Genomic DNA, 19,998 nt, shown 5'->3' with positions numbered 1-19,998 from the left:
TATTCATAGAGGAAATAAAAAGCAGCCTACTTTGATATTGTCCTCTTTCTGATTATAAATCACAGAGATAATTCCACAAATTTCATGCTCAAACATGACCCCTAATGGATTTCATCATATGCAACAAAAAATAAATTTGTCCATTTTTTTCCTGCCTCATCATCAGTAATACTACTCTTCCACTTGACTTTCAAACCTTGCATTGAGATTTCCATCATGTTCACTAGTTTCTCTGCTTTCCCCTCAGTATAACCTGTCTATACATACCTGCCAATTCCACTTTGAAATCCCTGGTCTATATCTAGATAATTTCAAACACAAGCTGTGGTTGTTATTTTCTGCTGGCCTTCTAGCTGTCTTTGTTTTATTTTACTGCACAATTCTTTAAAATCCTACAAACTCAGAATATACCTACATTAGTGTTCAGAACATACACCTGAGATTTGAGGTGATAAATCCAATTCTTCTTGTGTACTTATTTTGATTGATATTTGACTTTTATTTGGCAAGGTCAATGTGATTTATGAAATATTTATTACATTAAAAGCTATTTATATGACGAATACCCCTCCCCCATCCACCATAGCTCAACACTGTTAATCAGGATGTCTGTTCATGTGATAATACTCCCTTTAATACAGCCATTTAAAAGCTACAAGAAACAATAAGCTTCTCAGCAAGGATTTATAAACAATCACTCTTGAATTCCTTAAAAAAGGAAACAGACGCTATGCTGACGCACAAACACTTAAAAAAAAAATCAGAGGGCTTAAAAATAGAACACCACTGCCCTATAGATCAAAAATCATTCAAAAGATTTTTAAAAAGTTAAGTACCCAAACTGAGCTTACATAAGACACAAACTCAAAAATCTTCATTAGATTTTTATGTTTAGCACTTTATATATGAATGCATAATATAGCAGTAAATATTAAGTTTTTAAAATCCTATCTTCTGTAAAAGTGAAGTTCACAATGCAAGAGAAACACCCTTTTCTCACACTTCAATATGAAAAAAACTTTTATTTTCCATATAATGTCAGTTCTGAATCACAATCCTTACCTGAAGGTCATCTCATTTTTCTATAGACTACTAAACTGGATATTCCACCACCATCCTTTTCTCTACCCATATTGTTTTAGGTTTCAATAATTAATTCATATTTTACTGTCCACAACAACTCTGTGAAGTGACTCTTCCTAGTTTCCTTTTGTGTTTGCTTATTCTAGGTAAGAAAATAGTCTCTTCATACCATTGTCAGATTGAGAATGATTCACCCCACTGGGTAATTCCTACTCCTATCCCACCCTGCCAGCATTTGGACTGAATCTCAAAGCTCTGATATAGTTAATGATTTACTGTATGTCCAGAAACACTGAGATGAGACAAGCTATAAATTAGATTCTGTATCAGATCCTGTTGCAATCCTTTCCATGAATTATACATTTTCTAATTCTCCTAAAGTTTCTTTTTTCAGAAAAATTTCCTTTTACAGAACAAGCTATACCAATAGACTAAAGTCTGACTGGATTTTTTGAAAAAACAGAGTGATGATAATGATCTAACTATACAACTATGCTTTACAATGGCAGTTTGCCTATAGTTAGAACCTATCTTTACCTATTTCAATCAGAAAAACAGTTACAGACACTGACTGTATCTCCATAGTAGACCCATGTTTGCCCAGAAATGAACAAGCATTTATATCATTAGCATTTCAAACCAAGCAATTCCCTTTATTTTTACTAACACAATCTAATAAAGAAAAACTTAACCTTGTATGAGTCTTTGTAATAGGTAGAAAGTATGTTGAGTCAAGAAACCTAATTTTTAGACCTTCTTATGCAATTACCTGATAATATGGTTTCTAGAAAACCATATAACCTTCAGGAGCCATGAGTTTTTATCTATAAAATGAGGGCTTGGACAACACTCCTTACATTAGTAATCTATAGCTCCCTTTTATAGATTATTGTTAAAACACTTGAGGAATCAAGTTAGCTAAAGCTATAGTTAAGTCTGAATTAAGCAAGGTTAAACCAATTTCTCTTCTGTTTTTTTATGACAATGTCTGACTAAACTATAATAATCTAAAAGATGTCTGTAGGTGATATCTTATAGAATTAGTTATTAAATTTCTCATGTATTCTATTCAATGTCTTTTTAAATAATTCTATATAATAAAAATGTGCAAATTAATTTTAGCTTTCCTTCAGTGTAAGCCACAATCTGTACTGTGTGTTCGCCAATAAAAATACCTATTAGCCAACTAACCAAACCAAAAATCCGTTTTTTTCTTTGGGGAAGCCGAAGAAAGGTAAAAGAAAAGTAGACCAGTTGTTCTTAAGACAAATAACTGGATCTGTTATAACAGTAGGGAGGACTCAAAGTCCATTTCAGTTGGAAGGGATCTTGAAAATAACTTCTTTCTTATTTTACAAGTTAACTCTCTTAGAAGTACATTCTGTATCACCAGTAATAAGTTCAGTAAACAAGTCTTACAGAATAGCTCAAAAAAGCTAATAATTAATAATAATTGTGTATACTACAACTCATGAAAGCTGCTGGTGGATTCCAGTTACATTAGTAATAACATTTATGACATAAAGCATTCAATTACATTTCAAAATAAGAATGAAAAAAAAAATGTCAAAATTAGCCCCAACACTTGAAAAACTAGCTGACATTTGATTTTTCAAGAAATTGCTGAGAGGAATCTCTCTCTCTCTCTTTTTTTTTAATTTAACTGTTTTAAACTTCAATACTTTGGCAAAGTTCTACAAATTTAGAAATTTAAATATAATAATAATAATAAGCAAAACTATGCAAAATATTCTATTCAAAAGCTAAAAATTAATAAAGTAACTAATAACACCATGACAAAAGTGCTATAACCACCAACTTTGGCTAGCATTGTACACATTCAGGAATGAAGACTGACAGAAAAACTATCAGCTTGTTCAAGTTAAGTTTGCTTTATAGTATGCTCATTCAAAAAATAAATAAAGCACAGTTCCCCATAAAAGAAATATTTAATTGCAGTTCTGAAACTGCTTATGAAATATCAGAAATTAAATCTGTGAAATACATCAGTTTAAAGAACAGTTCTTATAATTAACAATCAAGTTTTATAGAAACAATTAGATTTGAAAATTTGGAATTTAAAAGTATTTTCCAACCACAATCCCAACTACTGACTTGTGATAAGAAACATCAGGAATGCTTTAGCTGTTTCCACATATATTGCTTGATAGGAAAACAAGTTAAAAATTCTGTCCTTACAGAGAAAAAAAATTAAGTATTAATTTTACTCTAAATAGTCTAAGAATCCCACTCCCCCCAAAAAAATATTTAGGATAAAATGAATATTTAGTTTAAAAATGTTATTCTGGATCATAAAGTATAATATAAAAGGTTAATGAACATTAACTAATTAGGTAGATCATAATAACTACTGAAAATTGTTACCTCTTAAAAATGCTTTATATATGTTAAAAGATTATAACTTATTTTTGATATAAACATTAGGAAGCTTGTTTAATTTCCTGTGCTATTAAAATTTTTTAATAAAATTTTTGGATCAGCAAAATGATCCAATGACTACAGAAATTTTTAGGAGAAAAATTACCCAAAAAACTGAAATCCCAGACTATTTTTCTCTTACTACATTCAACATATGTCTCAGCTACTGCCTACTACTACCAAATGGTATGTGTTCAGAGAACCCAAACTGCTTATAAAACTAACCTATGGAAAATACTATTGTTTTACTATGGAAAAAATTAGCTAAAGGACTACCAGTGAGAGGCCAAATAAAAACTGAAACCAAATCAAGCAAACATTGGCTAATTATCTCCAGAGAGATATGGAGATAATGAACAGATTGTATTTATAAATAAAATGGTTTTGACCACTGATAAAAATATTAAATTTTAACTTAATTTCACTCCTTGTAATGTGGTTCTGATTATAGTTAACAAACTGAACAGATTAACATTGTTGAATGCTCTTCATTCATTTGATAAATATAATGGATATATTTAAATGCTTAATTTAACTGGTATTATAATAATTTCCAAAGAGAACTGAGAATCCAATAGGACTTTAAAAATGGAAGAAAAATTTCCCTAGAAACATACATCTAGAAATAGGAAAAAGAAGTTAGAGCACTTGCCTAGCATGTGCCAGGCCCTAGGTTCAATCTCTAGTCTCCATCCCCAACCCCATTACAAGAAGAAATGGGGACGGAAGTTAACTTTAACATTTAACAATTTAAGAACAGCATTTATGTTATTGAGTTACATTTGATTTTAAATCATTTATAATTTATAATAATCACTTTATAATAAAAATCTTTTGAAAACAGTTTACATTTATATTTTTGCAAAGAGTTTCCACATGTGATATTATTTCATTTACTATTCCCACCAACATACCAAGGTAGCTATTTGATGTTGATTTTTGAGATGAAAAAAATCAAGTTTCTGTGACATGAAGGGACTATGAAAAAGTCAAGTTTCCAAGTCTAAGTTTACTGCTCTAATACTCACAACATACAAAATTTTACAATTATAAAACTTCTTAGTATGTGGAGAAACTGAAGGCTGAAGAACAGATGATCATGTTGTTTCATTAGAAGAAATGAAATTACAAACAATCATTATATATTTACTCCTTACCTCTCAGCCATAACATTTGATTCTGCCTATACTAATCTTCCTATTGTTATCTGGGCAGGTTTATCTCTAAAAATTTCCCTGTTAAGATGAAACTGTTTTCTAAAAATAGCATTAGTTATTTATAAAAAAGGGGGGAAAATGCTGAAAATACTTAAATGGAATTGCTAAATTTAATAGATTTAGGAATGGGAATTATGAAAAAGCAATGCTGGGGATATTTTTACTACTAGCACAATTCTGGTGATATATGCATATTATAATTTCGACTTATTTTACGCTCAGCAATAGAAGTAATAAAAAGATAGAAAAAAGAGATAAAGGAATATACAGCTTTTAGACTCCAATGATAATTTATTATTGTTTAATGTTTCTTCTGCTTTCTAACTGGATAAGTTTAATTAAGGGACTCATTTTCTCATCTGTAACTCTCTGTAAGGTTTAAAATAATGTATATAAATGTGGTAGAAAATATAAAAATTCAAGGAAATATAAGTGGTAGTTTTAGGCAAAGAAAATGATCTCCGAGAATGCAGAGATTTTAGATTGTTAGTTTGTTTTCTATTTTGGGCACAATAACCTACACAGCAGACAGTCAGCTAGAAGCAGTAAAACAAAATAACAGGCAACTTCACATTTCTTACCTGCATACATATGGTATGTAAGTCTCTCTATAAGTTTAATAACAGTTCCTGCTTTAATAATTGGAATTCCAGCCTTAGGTTGCATGTTCTCTTCAAATATAATATTCTCTTCAGAGTCAGGTTCTGCAAATCTATACACATCAGCACTAGGCAGCCTCATCTGCTCTTCCTTCTCTTCTTGTAGCATTGTTACATCAAGCATCCTTTCCAGTGTACTCCGGTACTGCAAAGATATCAATGCTGCCATCCAATTGTTTTTCTCTTCAGCTGACTTGGCAGAAAATATAACACTATTTTCATCTTTTAGAATTATTTCAAAAGCATGCTTGTATTCACTGGTGTCATCTTTATCATTAATTTGTACCTTTCGCATAAAAAACTTTTCTTTCAGACGATATTCTGCATTGCTAGCACCAGGAAGTCTTGGCTGCCCATGATTTGATTTACAGCAAATCATTAAGCCATCAAAGAGAAATATGTGTCTCTCATGTTTGGCTCCTACACGTGTAAGAGTTCCTTCCATTATAAACTCATTGCAACACTGTCCGATGTCTTTTCCCTCCCAACCATCAATATTCTTCTGAATCTCGTTCATTTTCTTGATTGCTAGTTGTTTTCCCTTCATTTGCTGACTATAAAACCGACATGCAGATTCACTGGGATAAAGGAAAAGACATTATTAGTGCACAGATGACAAAGAATCTACAGTTCATGTAAATAAGGGATAGGATAAAAGTACATTTTCAAAAGTCACACTGATAAGGTGTTTACTAATTCCTCAAATATATTAGTGGTACACAACTACACAATTTTGGAAACTAAAACAACACAGAAAAAATTTTCAGTGCTCTAAAAAGAACAATGACTACTGACAAAATTCAACCATACAGATTCAGCTACAGTATGATTATTTCTATCTTGGCTACTAAATATTTAGAATGCAAACATTAAAAAGTAGCCCAACATAGTGAAAAAAAAGTAATTTAAGAGATTAAAATAAATTATTTACAAGTGTTTAAGTGGACAAGACCCAAAGTTAGAAACACGTAGCACATATTATAATTAGGAAAGTGGAAGCAATGTTATCTGAATTAATGCTTTGAGTTATATAATCCCTAAAATAAAGGGCATTACTAATTTTACTTTTTGACAGAACAATGATGCTGACATAAATCTACCCGATACATTTTGCTCTATCTCTCCTTTAGCTTACCAGTTGATTCTCAGGAGGTCTTGTCTGGGAGTATGAAAGGAAAATGCACAAATATGAAAGGTTTTTCAAACAATAACAAATTCTCCTGGCTTTGATGTCACTTCCTCTGAAAGACCAAGCTTGTCACTAAAACTATTTTCTTCATTGTTTACTTGAGGAGGGAACTGGGATCCCTGAATTTACACCACAATATTCAGGGTGAAAAGGAGGATACTTTAAAAAGTGAGAATATTCACCTCAGCCTTCGTTTTGCAAGACTTTTAGAACATATTTTTTCCATACCACTTTGAACATTAAGCAAAGCTGTTATTGCTTGTTTCAAACATTCTTTGTCTTCTTGATCTTCACTCTTTTCTTCTAACTGCTGTAAAGCCAAAAAGATAAATCTGAACCAGAACAGTTTTAGACAGAATAATAAAGCCATTTAAGAATTAAAAATAACAATGGCTGGGGATATAGCTCAGTTGGTAGAGTGCTTGCCTCCCATGCACAAGGCCCTGGGTTCAATCCCCACCACCAAAAAAAAAAAAAAAAAGAGAGAGAATTAAAAAATAACAAAATAACATTCATTCAATGCTTCCTACCACATATATTTTTTAAGAAGTGATCTTCTTCATTGTGTATTAGTATCAGAATTAACAGGCAACCAAGTTTTCCATATTAAAGCATAAAACAAGAAGACCAATGTTAAAAAATGGATTATTCCTGTGATAAGCAATAATGTGTTTTTTTTTTTTTTTTTTTAATTTCCCATTACTGAAAAGAAATAAGGGGCATAAACTGTCTTTTTAACTACTGCAGGGACTTAGCACAGCACCCGGCACATAGATGAGGTTTTTTTTTTTAAGTGTGGAATTTGGACTTAGGTTCTATTCCTATGTTACTGTTGTAGAGTATTACAATGATAATAGAAGGATGCAGTATAGTGGAGAGGAATTTCAAACACAAAACCTAGAATCAAAACAAAAAAAAATTTTTTTGGAGGAGGTGCCCAGGCTGGCCTTGAACTCCTAGGCTCAAGCAATCCTCCCTCTGAGCAGGATTGGAATACAGGTACACACCACATCCAGCTCCTAGGATCAGATTTTGACTCTATTTCTGTGTGACTTGGGGCACGGTTCTTGATCCTTGAGCCTCATTTTTCTTCTCCCAAATGAGACTTATACAAAGCCTGCTGTGCCTCCTTTATGGGGATAATATTAAAAAAATCAAAGCACTTTGCAAACAGTAGCACTTAAGTGTAAGTTGATTTCTTTGCAGTTCTACTACAGAATTAGCAACAACTTCATTGTCATAAAAAATCGTTAGTATCAACATTAAGATATTGAGTAAAGTTAGGAATATTTATGAAACTCTATTAGTGGCAAATATCTATGTATGCCAGAGAGAAAGCCTGTACTTCTTAAATAACTAATTATCAATACAATAAGGTAGTTTTAACTTAAGCAAGCAATTAACAGAAGTATGAGTGACAATAAGTGATAGTAGTTTATTAAACTTCTAAACCAGTTTCTGGCTACCAAAAAAGGAAAACTTAAGAAATAACATTTGTCAATGGAGCTTTCATGCAACCATTTAAGAAAATCTAATTTCTATCATAAAGGGAAAGACATGAGAAATAAAACCATAAACTATTCAAAGTAGTTATAAAGAATTTTACTTTTCAATGAGCTTCATCATCATTACTACATCAGCACTTGAAGAATTTTTGTCACAAGTTCAACACATTCCTTTTTGCTTCAATTGATAAAAATTAGGTATATACACATACACACACACTCACACTAATGACTTGTGAAAAGTAAACAGATATCTTAATGTCCCAAATCATTTTTATAGAAGCTTAAAATGTTTTAACGTTATTCACAAGTAATGTTACATAATAATGTTCATCTATTACAATATAATAATTTTATTATAAAGAGAATGTAGTATCTATGTAATACTGAGCTTTTATTATCCAAATTTCTTATATTCATTAAAAATTTGCCATACTTTCCACCAGAGGCATAATCTGCATTTAAAAACATATTCAGTCATGTTAAAGAAAAATCTATACATGATATTTCCCAATAGAAAAGGGATAATAAAAATATATTTTCCAAAATCAGGTATCTTTTACTTTTACTACTGCTCTTCACTATGGCCAGTTAAAGAAAGCTTGTGGCCAGACGTACATAAAGAAAGATTCTAGGTTTTTACTTAGTGGACATTGCTAGTAGGCTGAAGGTTGGATTCTGGGTTGTCTCTCAAAATACTTTCCATCCCTATCATTCTAATCTATTTGCCTATTAACATGGCAGAATTTTTGAAACAAAATGTTAGCATCAACATTATCAAGTTTAGGCTTCAAACACAGTAGGTAATGTAAAAAAAGGCAATTTAATAAAGGCACTACTAAAGAATGAATTATATTATTGAATTAAGAATTTATGCAGTAAAGGCTAGAGATATTCAAGTCAATACGATATAAGACAATTTTTCAGCCTTAAAGATTTGGCATTAATAGCAGAATACTGAGCCTTTGATATTTAGTCATTGATGTTTTTATATTTCTCATTTGGGCAGTCGTGTCTAATGTCATGCAGAATCCTAATACAAATGAAAAGAATTATGAAAGAAAATCCATTTAGACATGTGCATTGTTTTCTAAAAAGTCTCAAGTTTCTCAGCCATTTAACTACAGTGGTATCTCAAAAATATTGCTAAACCCAAAGTATATATTCATAAAACCTTACTGTGAATTATTTTTAAATATCATTTTTACTTTCATAACATTAGACAAACATCTAAAATAAATTTTGGTGTAATAAATGACCTTTCTTTAAGCATGTTACTTCTTTTATTTGACAGCTAATTTGAACTGGCCACTCATGCAGAATTCAAACTAACTACCATCAAAGGGGTAGCTTATTGTTGCTACAGAAACAAAGCAATACAATTAGTATGTAAATGAGACTCAATAAGGCAACATCCTCTTTTACCAAAGTGATACTCAATGCCATGCTTTCCATGGGTGCCTATTTAATAACATTGTGCAATAGCAGCAATTTAATTTTACAAATACAGTTTATTTAGATATTTTTTAAAAATCCAAATTCTAAGATTATACTGCCATACATGAGATTGTATTTAATCTCATCTGCGGAATCATATTCTAAAGTACTATGAACTAATATGTTCTACAGAGATGATAAAAATTATCTTTTCACAGGATAGGAGACACTTTTTACCAGTGACTACTTTTTTTGGCTCCTTAGAAATAAGTAGAGGATTGTGTACAATATAAACTATAATGCACCAATAAAAAATGTGGGGGAAAAAAGTGCATATCCAGGAAAAAAAAAAAAAAGAGTTGGGAGCAGTAATCAATATGGTATAGTGTATGCAGAATAAGCATATTCAATATGCACAGTCTATGTCCTAGGAAACCCTGGAAGATAAATGTTATCAAACTTAAGGAGCTGTTAAAGAAAAAAAATATTAGCAATGGTATTCAGGAGAAGAATAATACTCAAGATTGTTTCAGACATAAAATAAATTGTTGTAGCTGGGTGAGGTGGCACACGCTTGTAATTGCAGCAGCTCAGGAGGCTGAGGCAGGAGGATCACAGGTTCAAAGTAAGCCTCAGCAATTTGGTGAGGCCTAAGTAACTTAATGAAACCCTGTCTCTAAATAAAAAATAAAAATGAGCTGGGATGTAACTCAGTGGTTAAGCACCCCTGGGTTCAATCCCTCCCACCCCCTCCCCAAATTGTACCTGATGTATATTATGAATTAAATTCATCAACAAACACAGGATGGCTTCCCTTTGTTTAAAAAATATACAAATTCATGCTTTTATTTCTAGAAAGTTAGTTTCTAGAAATTAGTTCTAAATTAGTTTCAACATGACATTATATAAAGTATAATATTTACTTGATGACATAGACAGGCAAAATTAGAACCCAAGATTCTTAATTTTCAGTCCAAAGACCTTTTCACTATAGTAGTCAAATAACTGAAATGATTTTGAAAAACCTATTTAGAAAATAGGATCTTTGCAGATGTAATCAATTTGCAATGAAGTCATGCTGGAATAGGGTAAGCTCTAAATCCTGTTCTTGATAAAAGAAAGGAAAGGGAAATTTGGATGCTGACGTGGAGAATGTGAGGTTGTAAAGAACTTGTTATAAAGATGGAGACAAAGACTGATATCTATAAGCCAAGGAATACTGTGGATTGCTGGAATTCACCCACCAGAAGCTAGGAAGAAACAGCATGGATTCTTCCCTAGTCCCTTTAGAACTAGGCCTTGCCCACACTCTGATTTCAGACTTAGCCTCCAGGACTGTGAAAGAATAAATTTCTGTTGTCTTTAAGCCACTCTGTGATATTTTTCTATGGCAGCCTTAAGAAACTAAGACATTAATGTATATATAGCAATATAGATTTCAAACTGATTCTCAAAATAAAGAAAACCTACTTTTTCCTAGGTTATATGGACTCAGCATATTAGAAAAGAATAGGGTAATTCTCTAGGAAATTAATTAGTTCAAAGTCATCTTGGACAGTTTTTTCCTAATGTTTGCCTTGGTATATCTTGGGGAGATAAAAGAAACATCAACAAAAAAATAATTTTGTTGAACCAAATTCTACTGAGTTCCTAACCTTCAAAATACAATGTAGTTTTCAAAAATTCATAAAAGAAGTTTTCTGCTTCATAAAATATTAACTGTAATTCTTTCAAACTAATCAAAGAATGAGTCCACAGTCTTGACTGCTAATTTTATTTTTTTCTTATTTTATTTTTTTTTAAAGAGAAAGTGAGAGAGGGAGGGAGAGAGAGAGAGAGAGAGAGAATTTTTTTAATATTTATTTTTTAGTTATCAGCGGACACAACATCTTTGTATGTAGTGCTGAGGATCGAACCCGGGCCGCATGCATGCCAGGCGAGCGCGCTACCGCTTGAGCCACATCCCCAGCCCCTTGACTGCTAATTTTAACCACTGAAAGAGTATTTTCTTCTTCAGTTTCAGTAACATTAAAGTCTTATGCTAATTTTCTTTTTTTAAAATTGTTTGTTTATTTCAATATTTGAGGCTTTGAGATTAATTTCAGTTCAGTTCACTGAATTTTCCATGTGCAATTATAAAATAAAATGCTTTAATTAGTAGTATAACATATTCATGTTTTTTTAAAAACATAACAAAGAAACCCCACAAAACAAATATTATTTTTTTTTAAATAAAAACATTCTGATTTCATAGAGATCTTCTGTTTTCAGAAACAGAAGGTTGTTAGAAAGGTTGAAGTTCAGAGAAATCCAGTTATACTGAACATTTTCTTTTGGTGATGTTAATGATATCTAATTGTCATCAGTGTGGGGATGGTAACATTACTCAAGTTAATCATTTTTGACTTAATTTTTGCATCAATACATATTTATATTACTTTATATTTAGAGAAAGGTTTAGAAATCAAACTAGTAAGTCAATACCTATATATTATATTTGAGTATTTTACACATTTTGCTTTTGTATTTAAAAAAATACAATTTTTATTTTTTGTATTTAAAAAAATAAATTTTCCTATTTTTAACAAGGAAAATTGTATATACTTATGAGGTAACAATGTGAAGCTTTGATATGCGTATACATTTAGAACGGCAAAAGCAAGATATTTAACATATGCATTACCAAATATACTTTTATTTGTGATGAGAATACCTAAACCTACTTTTCTCTCTTAACAATATATTGTATACTGTTGAAAACTGCTATTAACTTCAGTCATCATGATATACAACAGATCTTTTAAATTTATTCCTTGAACTAAAATTTCTTGTCCTTGACAAACATCTGAATCCTCTTACCACCCAGCCTCAGAACTGTTTTACTGTTTATATGAAGTTCAAAGTCTTATACTGTTAACAGCTAGACTTTATCTTTTGAACTTGTAAAGTTCACTTCCCCAAGTAAAGGTAATTAGATAAATTTTATAGTTAACCTTCTTTTAAAATATAATACATTTATAGGAATTCTAAGAAAAACATATATATTTGCATTCATTTTTTAACAAGAATTTATTGAAAACATAAATACCAGATACTGTGCTAGGCATGAGAATTCAAAGATAATAGAGTGTGGTTTCATTCCTCACAGAACACAGTCAGACAACAAACATGGAACAAGTTCTACAAAGAGTTGTGAACAGAGTAAGGAGTTCGGTGAAAGGATCAGCCTAGGGAACAAGGGAAACTTGATAGAGGAACCAACTCTAGAACTGTTTGAATTTCCCAGATGAAAAAGAAGGTTAGAAGAAGATGAATTACAAGTAAATGAGGGGGAAAGGACATGCAAATGAATAGAACCCTGAACAGATTTGGCATATCTACAGCTGCTAAATGATTCTTTATGGCTAAAGCAGAAGGTGGGTAGAATAGAGTACTGAGAGATGAAGTTGGAGAGATAGCTGCAACAAAGCTAAATAATTTAGATTTTGTTACAGGTGACAGAAAACCAATAGCATGTTTCAATCTGGGAGTTCCAGGAGGTACAAAGTCCACAGAAGGAAGGTACCGGTACCCTTGGTCTAGGCAAGACATGCTGAGGGTTTAATAAGGCATTGTCAGTGAGAAGGTACACAACAGGCTGGATTCCAGAGTCATTTCTGAAGTCAAATCATGAGGATCTGCTAATAAGGAAAAGAGAAAAACCAAGGATGTTGTGTTGGCTTCTGATGAAGGGGCCTGAGCTGATCAACAAAGATAGGAAATAAAGGAAAAAATATAGATTTGGGAAGACAGGAAAGAACAGACATCGTGAAAGAAAAATGTTAAGTTTAACATATCTTCAGGATAAGAAGAAATAGCACTAGTGATGAAATTACCCTTAAGTATTTTTATGTATATTATTGTGTTTGACAATGAAATAAGCATTTCATAAATAAGGAAAGCAGGACACACACACACACACACACACACACACACACACACACACAAATGAAGTAACCTGAGTCAAGCCACATAGCTAGTAAGCTACTGAGCTGGAATACAAGAAGAAATATCAGACCTCAATATAGTCTAATAAGCATTCAAAAACCATGTCACTCATAGATAAATCGTGTCTAGTTTCTGTCACATTTTAGGGTTTTCCTTCCTCTAGTTGCCTCAATTTTGTGCTATTATTACTGAGTCTAGAATTACCAAGCTCAGACTGACACCTGCAGTATGGCAATTCCCAAAAAGGGACAGGGGGAGAACCAGGAAGAATCAGGTAGTTGGAAAAAAAATCTGAAAAGCCTTTAAGTGCATTTGATGGAAAAATCCCCATGATAGTTTCCCTAAGTAACATCCATAAGTGCATCACATTCTAAAGGGATTGCAAGTGTAACTGACTTGGGAAATGCTGAAAAACAATTAGATTGCTTTACTGTGCAATTTTACAAAGCTTTTACTATTCTAACATACACTGAACATTTCTAGGAGCATAATTAAGGATGCAGTAGTCCCCAAATATTTGACCACTGAACACCCCCCCACACACACTTTAGAATATCTCATGAGAGGGCTGGGATATGGCTTGGTGGTAGAGCACTTGCCTAGCATATACAAGGACTGGGTTCAATTCCCAGTACCACAAAGAAAAAGTGGGAAAAAGAATATCTCATGACACTAGCGTCCTAGAGAATACACTTTAAAAATACTGCTAAATGAAAATATTTAATTAAAAAACAAAAACAAATTAAAGAAAAGTATAAGCAGCACAATAATGCTGAGAGAATTCAGCATAAAAAAGAATGATCAGAGCCAGGCACAGTGGCACATACCTGTAATCCCAGCAGCTCAGGAGGCTGAGGCAAAAGGATTATAAATTCAAAGCCTCAGCAACTTAGCTAGGCCCCAAGTAACTTAGCAAGAACCTATCTCAAAATAAAAAATGGGCTGAGGGTGTGGCTCAGTGGTTAAGCACCGTTGATTCAATCTCTGGTATCAAAAATTTTAAAAAATGATCAGCGTCTGGATTAGACAAAGTTTCCGGCCCTATATGCTGTAAATTTTGCAATATAACTTTAGGCACTGATATGAATCAGGAATATAAACCCCTAAGCTAATAGAAATCTTGCAAGTTGCCACAAGTTACAATTAACTGCCTGTATCTGGGGAATAAGTAATATCTTATTAAAATGATTGGATTTCAGCAGGGCATGTGGTGCATACTTGTAACCCCAGCCTTGGGAAGTTGAGGCAGGAGGATTACAGATTCAAAGCCAGCCTGGACAATTTAGGGAAGCCCTAAGGAACTTTGTGAGACCCTGTCTCAAAATAAAAAATAAAAAAGGGCAGGAGGGGCTGGGGTTGTGGCTCAGTGGTAGAGTGTTTGCCTAACATGTGTGAGGTACTGGGTTCAATTCTCAGCACTGCATATAAATAAGTAAAGTCCATTGACAACTAAAAAATTAAAAAAAAAAAAAAGGAGCATGTGGTTCAGTGGTTAAGCACCCCTGAGTTCAACAAAAAACAAGAAACAAAAAGATGGGTTTTATAGACTTCTGAACCTTCATCGACAAATGCCTTGAGGTTTCATATGGACTTTTCATCCTTCAGAACACCATTACAGGCTCAGGTAAAAATTGCTACCAGAGAAATCATTGCAAGGAAGGATTCTAGATAATAAAACTACAAGTGTCTCATCATGACTCTGGTTTTCATAATGAATTCTTTATAAAAATTATCTCATACCAAAAGCTTGATTACCTTCTTAGAATAACCACCCTGTATTACAAATGGTAAGCGTTTGCAATCTCAAACAGAGTAATAAGAGCTTTATAATTGTACCTGGTGATTAAATATTACTTTATTGCTCCCTTAACTCTTTCCAAGTTCAAACATTCCTACTTGAAATTTAAGTGGATTAAGTCCAAATTACTACAAGGCAAAGAAACCTAGAAAATGGAAACAAAAGGTAAGGATGAAAGCTCCTCCAGTTTACTAAATTCAGAGATCTTCTATTCATTTAATGATTCATTACAGAAAGCCCATATCATCTGTTCCAGCAAATTATAAATTTCTAGTAGTACATTCTCAACAACAGAATTATAATATATGAGTTTTCTTTGATGGAAGAAATATTTGTTTAAAAGATAAAGAACTAATAATGTCTTTTTCTTATTTTTTATTTCTGATAAAAGTACATTTCTTTAAAAAGGTTTCAGTAAGCAAGTGATAACAGTCAACTCTAAATGATTCATGAAAGATTTTATTGTGGATCAGATTCTCCTTCCCTCAATGTAGTCATAATGAAACAGAAATACTACCTATATTAAGTGTAGACCTACCCACTTCAAACATTGTATAAAGCATTATACAAGCAAATAAAATTGATTACATCCTCATTTCTCATTACTAGTACAGTTAATGAAGGCATTCACAGTAACTCCAGTTATATTTCAACTTAAATTTTGAAAATCAAATATAAATACTTTGTGAATGTCAAAACTAAGCTCTTTTAGAGTTTACCAAGTGATGGGGAAAAAAACGCTACAGGGTAAATAAATGATTGACTTCGTTCCTATCAGTCTTTTTCTTTTCTTTTTGAAGTCCTGGGGAATGAACCTAGGGCCTCCCACATGCTAGAGAAATGTTCTTTCTTTAGCTACATCCCCAGCCCTCTTTAAAAATGTTTAATTTTGAAACAGAGTCTATATATCTAAGTTACCCAGACTAGTCTCCTGTGATCCTCCTGCCTCAGCCTCCTGAGTAGCTGGAGTTAAAGACATGGTACTACCCTACCTGAACCTATCAATTTTTTCCTAAGTGTCTATCAGTTGGGGCTATCCACAAATAGTAGTGTTAAAATACTTTGAAAGCAACTGATAACTCATCAATCCAGAAAGCAAATACCTATATCCCAATTTAAGGGAATAATAGTATTAATGCATATCTTGTTTTGTCTTTTGAGGGTTAGGTCATTAAAAGTAAACAGAATATGACTTTGGGCTATACTACCAAATTATAAATTTTACCGACTAAGGTTTTTCTTTCTTTTTTTTTTTTTTAGATTTTTTTTTTTTTTAAAGAGAGAGTGAGAGAGGAGAGAGAGAGAGAGAGAGAATTTTTAATATTTTTTTTTTTTTAGTTCTCGGCGGACACAACATCTTTGTTGGTATGTGGTGCTGAGGATCCAACCTGGGCCGCACGCATGCCAGGCGAGCGCGCTACCGCTTGAGCCACATCCCCAGCCCCCCGACTAAGGTTTTTCTTTTCCTTAATTTCAGGGCATAACAGGAAAAGAAAAAAGAAAACAGACCCTTTCCTTTTGAGCAGTGTTTCTTAATATTTTGAACTGTAATCAAATGGGTGATTTTTACTGGGATTATACTTGAACTGAGAAAATTAGGTGAATTAGTCATCACCATTATTTCAGCCTTATTCACATCTGAGAATATTCCTTTATCTAAGTTCCTGAATCTGCTGAGGTCACCAAATGGAGATTTGGAAGCATAAATCCAAGGTTATTTTCAAAGAATCAGCCACAGAAGCAAAAAGTACACAAGATAAAAATATCTAACAATTGCTTTAAAATTTACTATAGAAATTGGAGGAAATATGCTACTCTTTTGCAGATTTACTTAACTGGAAAAAGAAAATGGGTACACACCAATGTACATGGATGCTCATATAATATCTACAAATAGAATGGTAAAGAATTTATGACAGGATGGAGACTGTGGCTTAGTGGAGTGCTTGCCTAGCATATGTGAAGCTTTTTCATCACATTTGAAGAGTTTATAAATATCAATTAGAATTTTCTTACCTTCAGAAGTTCAAAGTAATGTAGACAGTGGTAAACAGGGGCTAGAAGTAGCCTGGGTAAAACATATTGAACAGCTTCTTTGAAACCTTCGCCTATTGACTAGAAAAGAAAGTGATTTAATTTTTTTTTCTAAGTTTATTTTTCAGACATTATACATCTTGATTTAAAAATTACTGTACCTGCAAATAAAGTGCTGCCCCAGGCTTTGATAACTGACTAAGGAAACGATCATGAAAACCAGGCCGTAAAATATCTCGAGCATATGATTCGTATGGATCAAATGCCAGTTCCTTAGAAAATAAAGAAGTTAAAACATAAATAATCTTTTTCCAAGGTAAAACATAAATACCCTACCACTATAAATAGAAAATATATCTATGCCAGTACATTATATGTATATATTTTTAAACCTCTAAATAAAAATTATGACTATTAATTATAATTTTAATAAAATAAATATAATATTTCTGATGAGCAAAGAGGACCCTCATATGTTGTGGCATCCCTCATTAAAGGATTCCTTACAGTATTAAGAGGGGCAAAGAGTAGGACTTGGTTCTCTGGAAACAAAGAAAGCTTAGCTTGAACAACAAAGAATATAGATAACAATAATTAGATAAGGCATAAATGTTTACTGATGCCAAAAACTTACTTTTTCATAGTTTTTCTTTGTGTTAGATACAAAGAAAACAGTTTCTATTACCTAAAATATACTGTTATAGCTTTCATAAAACAATTAAACAATTTAACCCAAACTGCCAAAAAAATTTTACCATTATTTCTAAATTGCTAGTCATCAATAAACTAATTTCTAACAGTTAGGTCTAAAGAGTATCAATGTTTCCTGAGGAAAAAAGAGAGTAAGAAACTTGATTTTAGCAGCAGATTTCCATCTTCCATTCTATCTACTATTCCAGGTCTAAATCTACTATGAAAATGGTGCTCTAGATTCTCATAAGAGCTCATTTCCACAAAGGGTAATTATAGAAAGAGGAAGAAGAAATAAGTGGAGCAATGTAGTGGAAGGAGGTAGGAGGAAATGGCAAAACAAGCAATATGTTTATGTATTAATCATCCTTAATGTTGTTTTCCAGATTGCTCTTTGTATTTTTTTTGTACCAGGGATTGAACCCAGGGGTGCTTAACCACTGTGACATATCCCCTGCCCTTTTTTATATTTTATTTAGAACAGAATCGCGCTTAGTTGTCAAGGCCTTGCTAAGTCACTGAGGGTGGATTTGAACTCATGATCCTCCTGCCTCAGTTTCCCAAGCCACTGGAATTATAGGCATGCACTCCTGCACCCAGCTCAGATTGCTTTTTAAGGAAAGACAGTAATAACAGTAAGTACCAGAATAACACCAGATCAGAAATCAGAAGATTTGTGAAATGCAATATGACATATAAAGTTCCAAGTCATTCTGGATTCCTACAGCAGCATCTTAAGTTCACTTCTTAATTCCTTCAACTAAACATTTCTGTAAAAATACCAGAAACTGCAGTTCATTGTATATTTTATAGAAATGTTTAGTAAGGTGTCAACATTAATAGGAGTTAGAAATGAATAGAGTGGATAGGATCAAGAAATGAAGTTCTGATTAGACCTTGGGTTTCTTTGAACTGCTAGAAATTATGGTATACAATAGATATGTTTGCCTTCCTTCCCTCTCAATAAAGCCCCATGGTATTACAAAAATTCACAGTAACTTTATAAACAAAAGAAAGACTTTACATAGTGTAGTGATTTAAAAACATAAGCTTTGGAGTCATAATGACCTAGGTTCCAATTCTGATTACTTACTAGCTGTGTGTCCTTCAACAAACTATTTACTGTAAGAATGATTCCTCATTGGAAGATGTGGATAATACCAACTTCACAGGGTTGTTTTAAGACTTAAATGAGATATCTATGTAAAGCATACATATACAGTCTTGCACAAAATAAGCTCTGAACTAACGGTAGCCAGGATTATTCTAAAACAGCTAACTAAGCTCAAGAGAGAAAAAAATGGGCGATTCACTGGGAATCCAAACTCTCATCACATATATTCATTCTTAGAGATAAATTTGTAAATCCCTTAGGCTCCCTTTCACAAGTCTACATCCTTCTTTGCTGATCCCCACAAGTATTCACTATCCTGGATTTGATAAACCTTCCCATATAGGTTTTTATATTACAATTACAATAGAGAATAGATTATCAAGAATGAAAGGAATTACAATTACATATATATCAAGAACAAAAGCAATGAATTATTTTTCAAGCTTTCATACTTCACATACATATCATAATATATGTTCTTCAGCAAGCTGCTTTCTATACTCAAAATTATTATCAGGATTTATCCATTCTGATTCATATAGTTCCTTCTAATTAATTTATTTTAAAACTCTATAATATTCTACTATATGATTACATCACCTTAATCTATTCTCTATTAAAAGTGATTCAAATAATATCCAATTTTTCACAATTATAAATAGTTCTGTAATAAATACTTTAGATATGTCTTATTATGCTCATATGCATATTTTTAAAGCATATAATTAGAAGGGGGAAGTTGCTTTCTAACAAGTAGTATCAACTTATACACTCATCAGTAGTGACTTGACAATTGACCACTTCATTGCCAATATTTGGCACTACCAAACAGTGCTTAAATAAACA

At 32.4% G+C, this 19,998-nt stretch overlaps 1 protein-coding gene across 3 annotated transcripts in view; it reads right to left on the bottom strand.

Moving 5' to 3' along the window:
• The window catches only part of SOS1 (SOS Ras/Rac guanine nucleotide exchange factor 1), a 119,266-nt gene that overhangs the window by 34,502 nt on the left and 64,766 nt on the right, over nucleotides 1-19,998 (bottom strand). For 2 of the 3 annotated variants that reach the window (XM_081263810.1, XM_081263812.1), the window contains 4 exons: nucleotides 17,510-17,620; nucleotides 17,331-17,429; nucleotides 6,770-6,897; nucleotides 5,321-5,976 (listed from right to left, as the gene is read on the bottom strand). In XM_081263810.1, the coding sequence (XP_081119936.1) occupies nucleotides 5,321-5,976; nucleotides 6,770-6,897; nucleotides 17,331-17,429; nucleotides 17,510-17,620 (994 nt within the window). The remainder of the gene's footprint in view (nucleotides 1-5,320; nucleotides 5,977-6,769; nucleotides 6,898-17,330; nucleotides 17,430-17,509; nucleotides 17,621-19,998) is intronic. The other variant, XM_081263811.1, reaches the window with a different exon arrangement.

Source organism: Spermophilus citellus, assembly GCF_964194105.1.
Source record: "Spermophilus citellus genome assembly, chromosome: 13".
In the NCBI taxonomy this organism is placed as follows: domain Eukaryota; kingdom Metazoa; phylum Chordata; class Mammalia; order Rodentia; family Sciuridae; genus Spermophilus; species Spermophilus citellus.
This window is presented reverse-complemented; position numbering and strand designations above follow the sequence as displayed.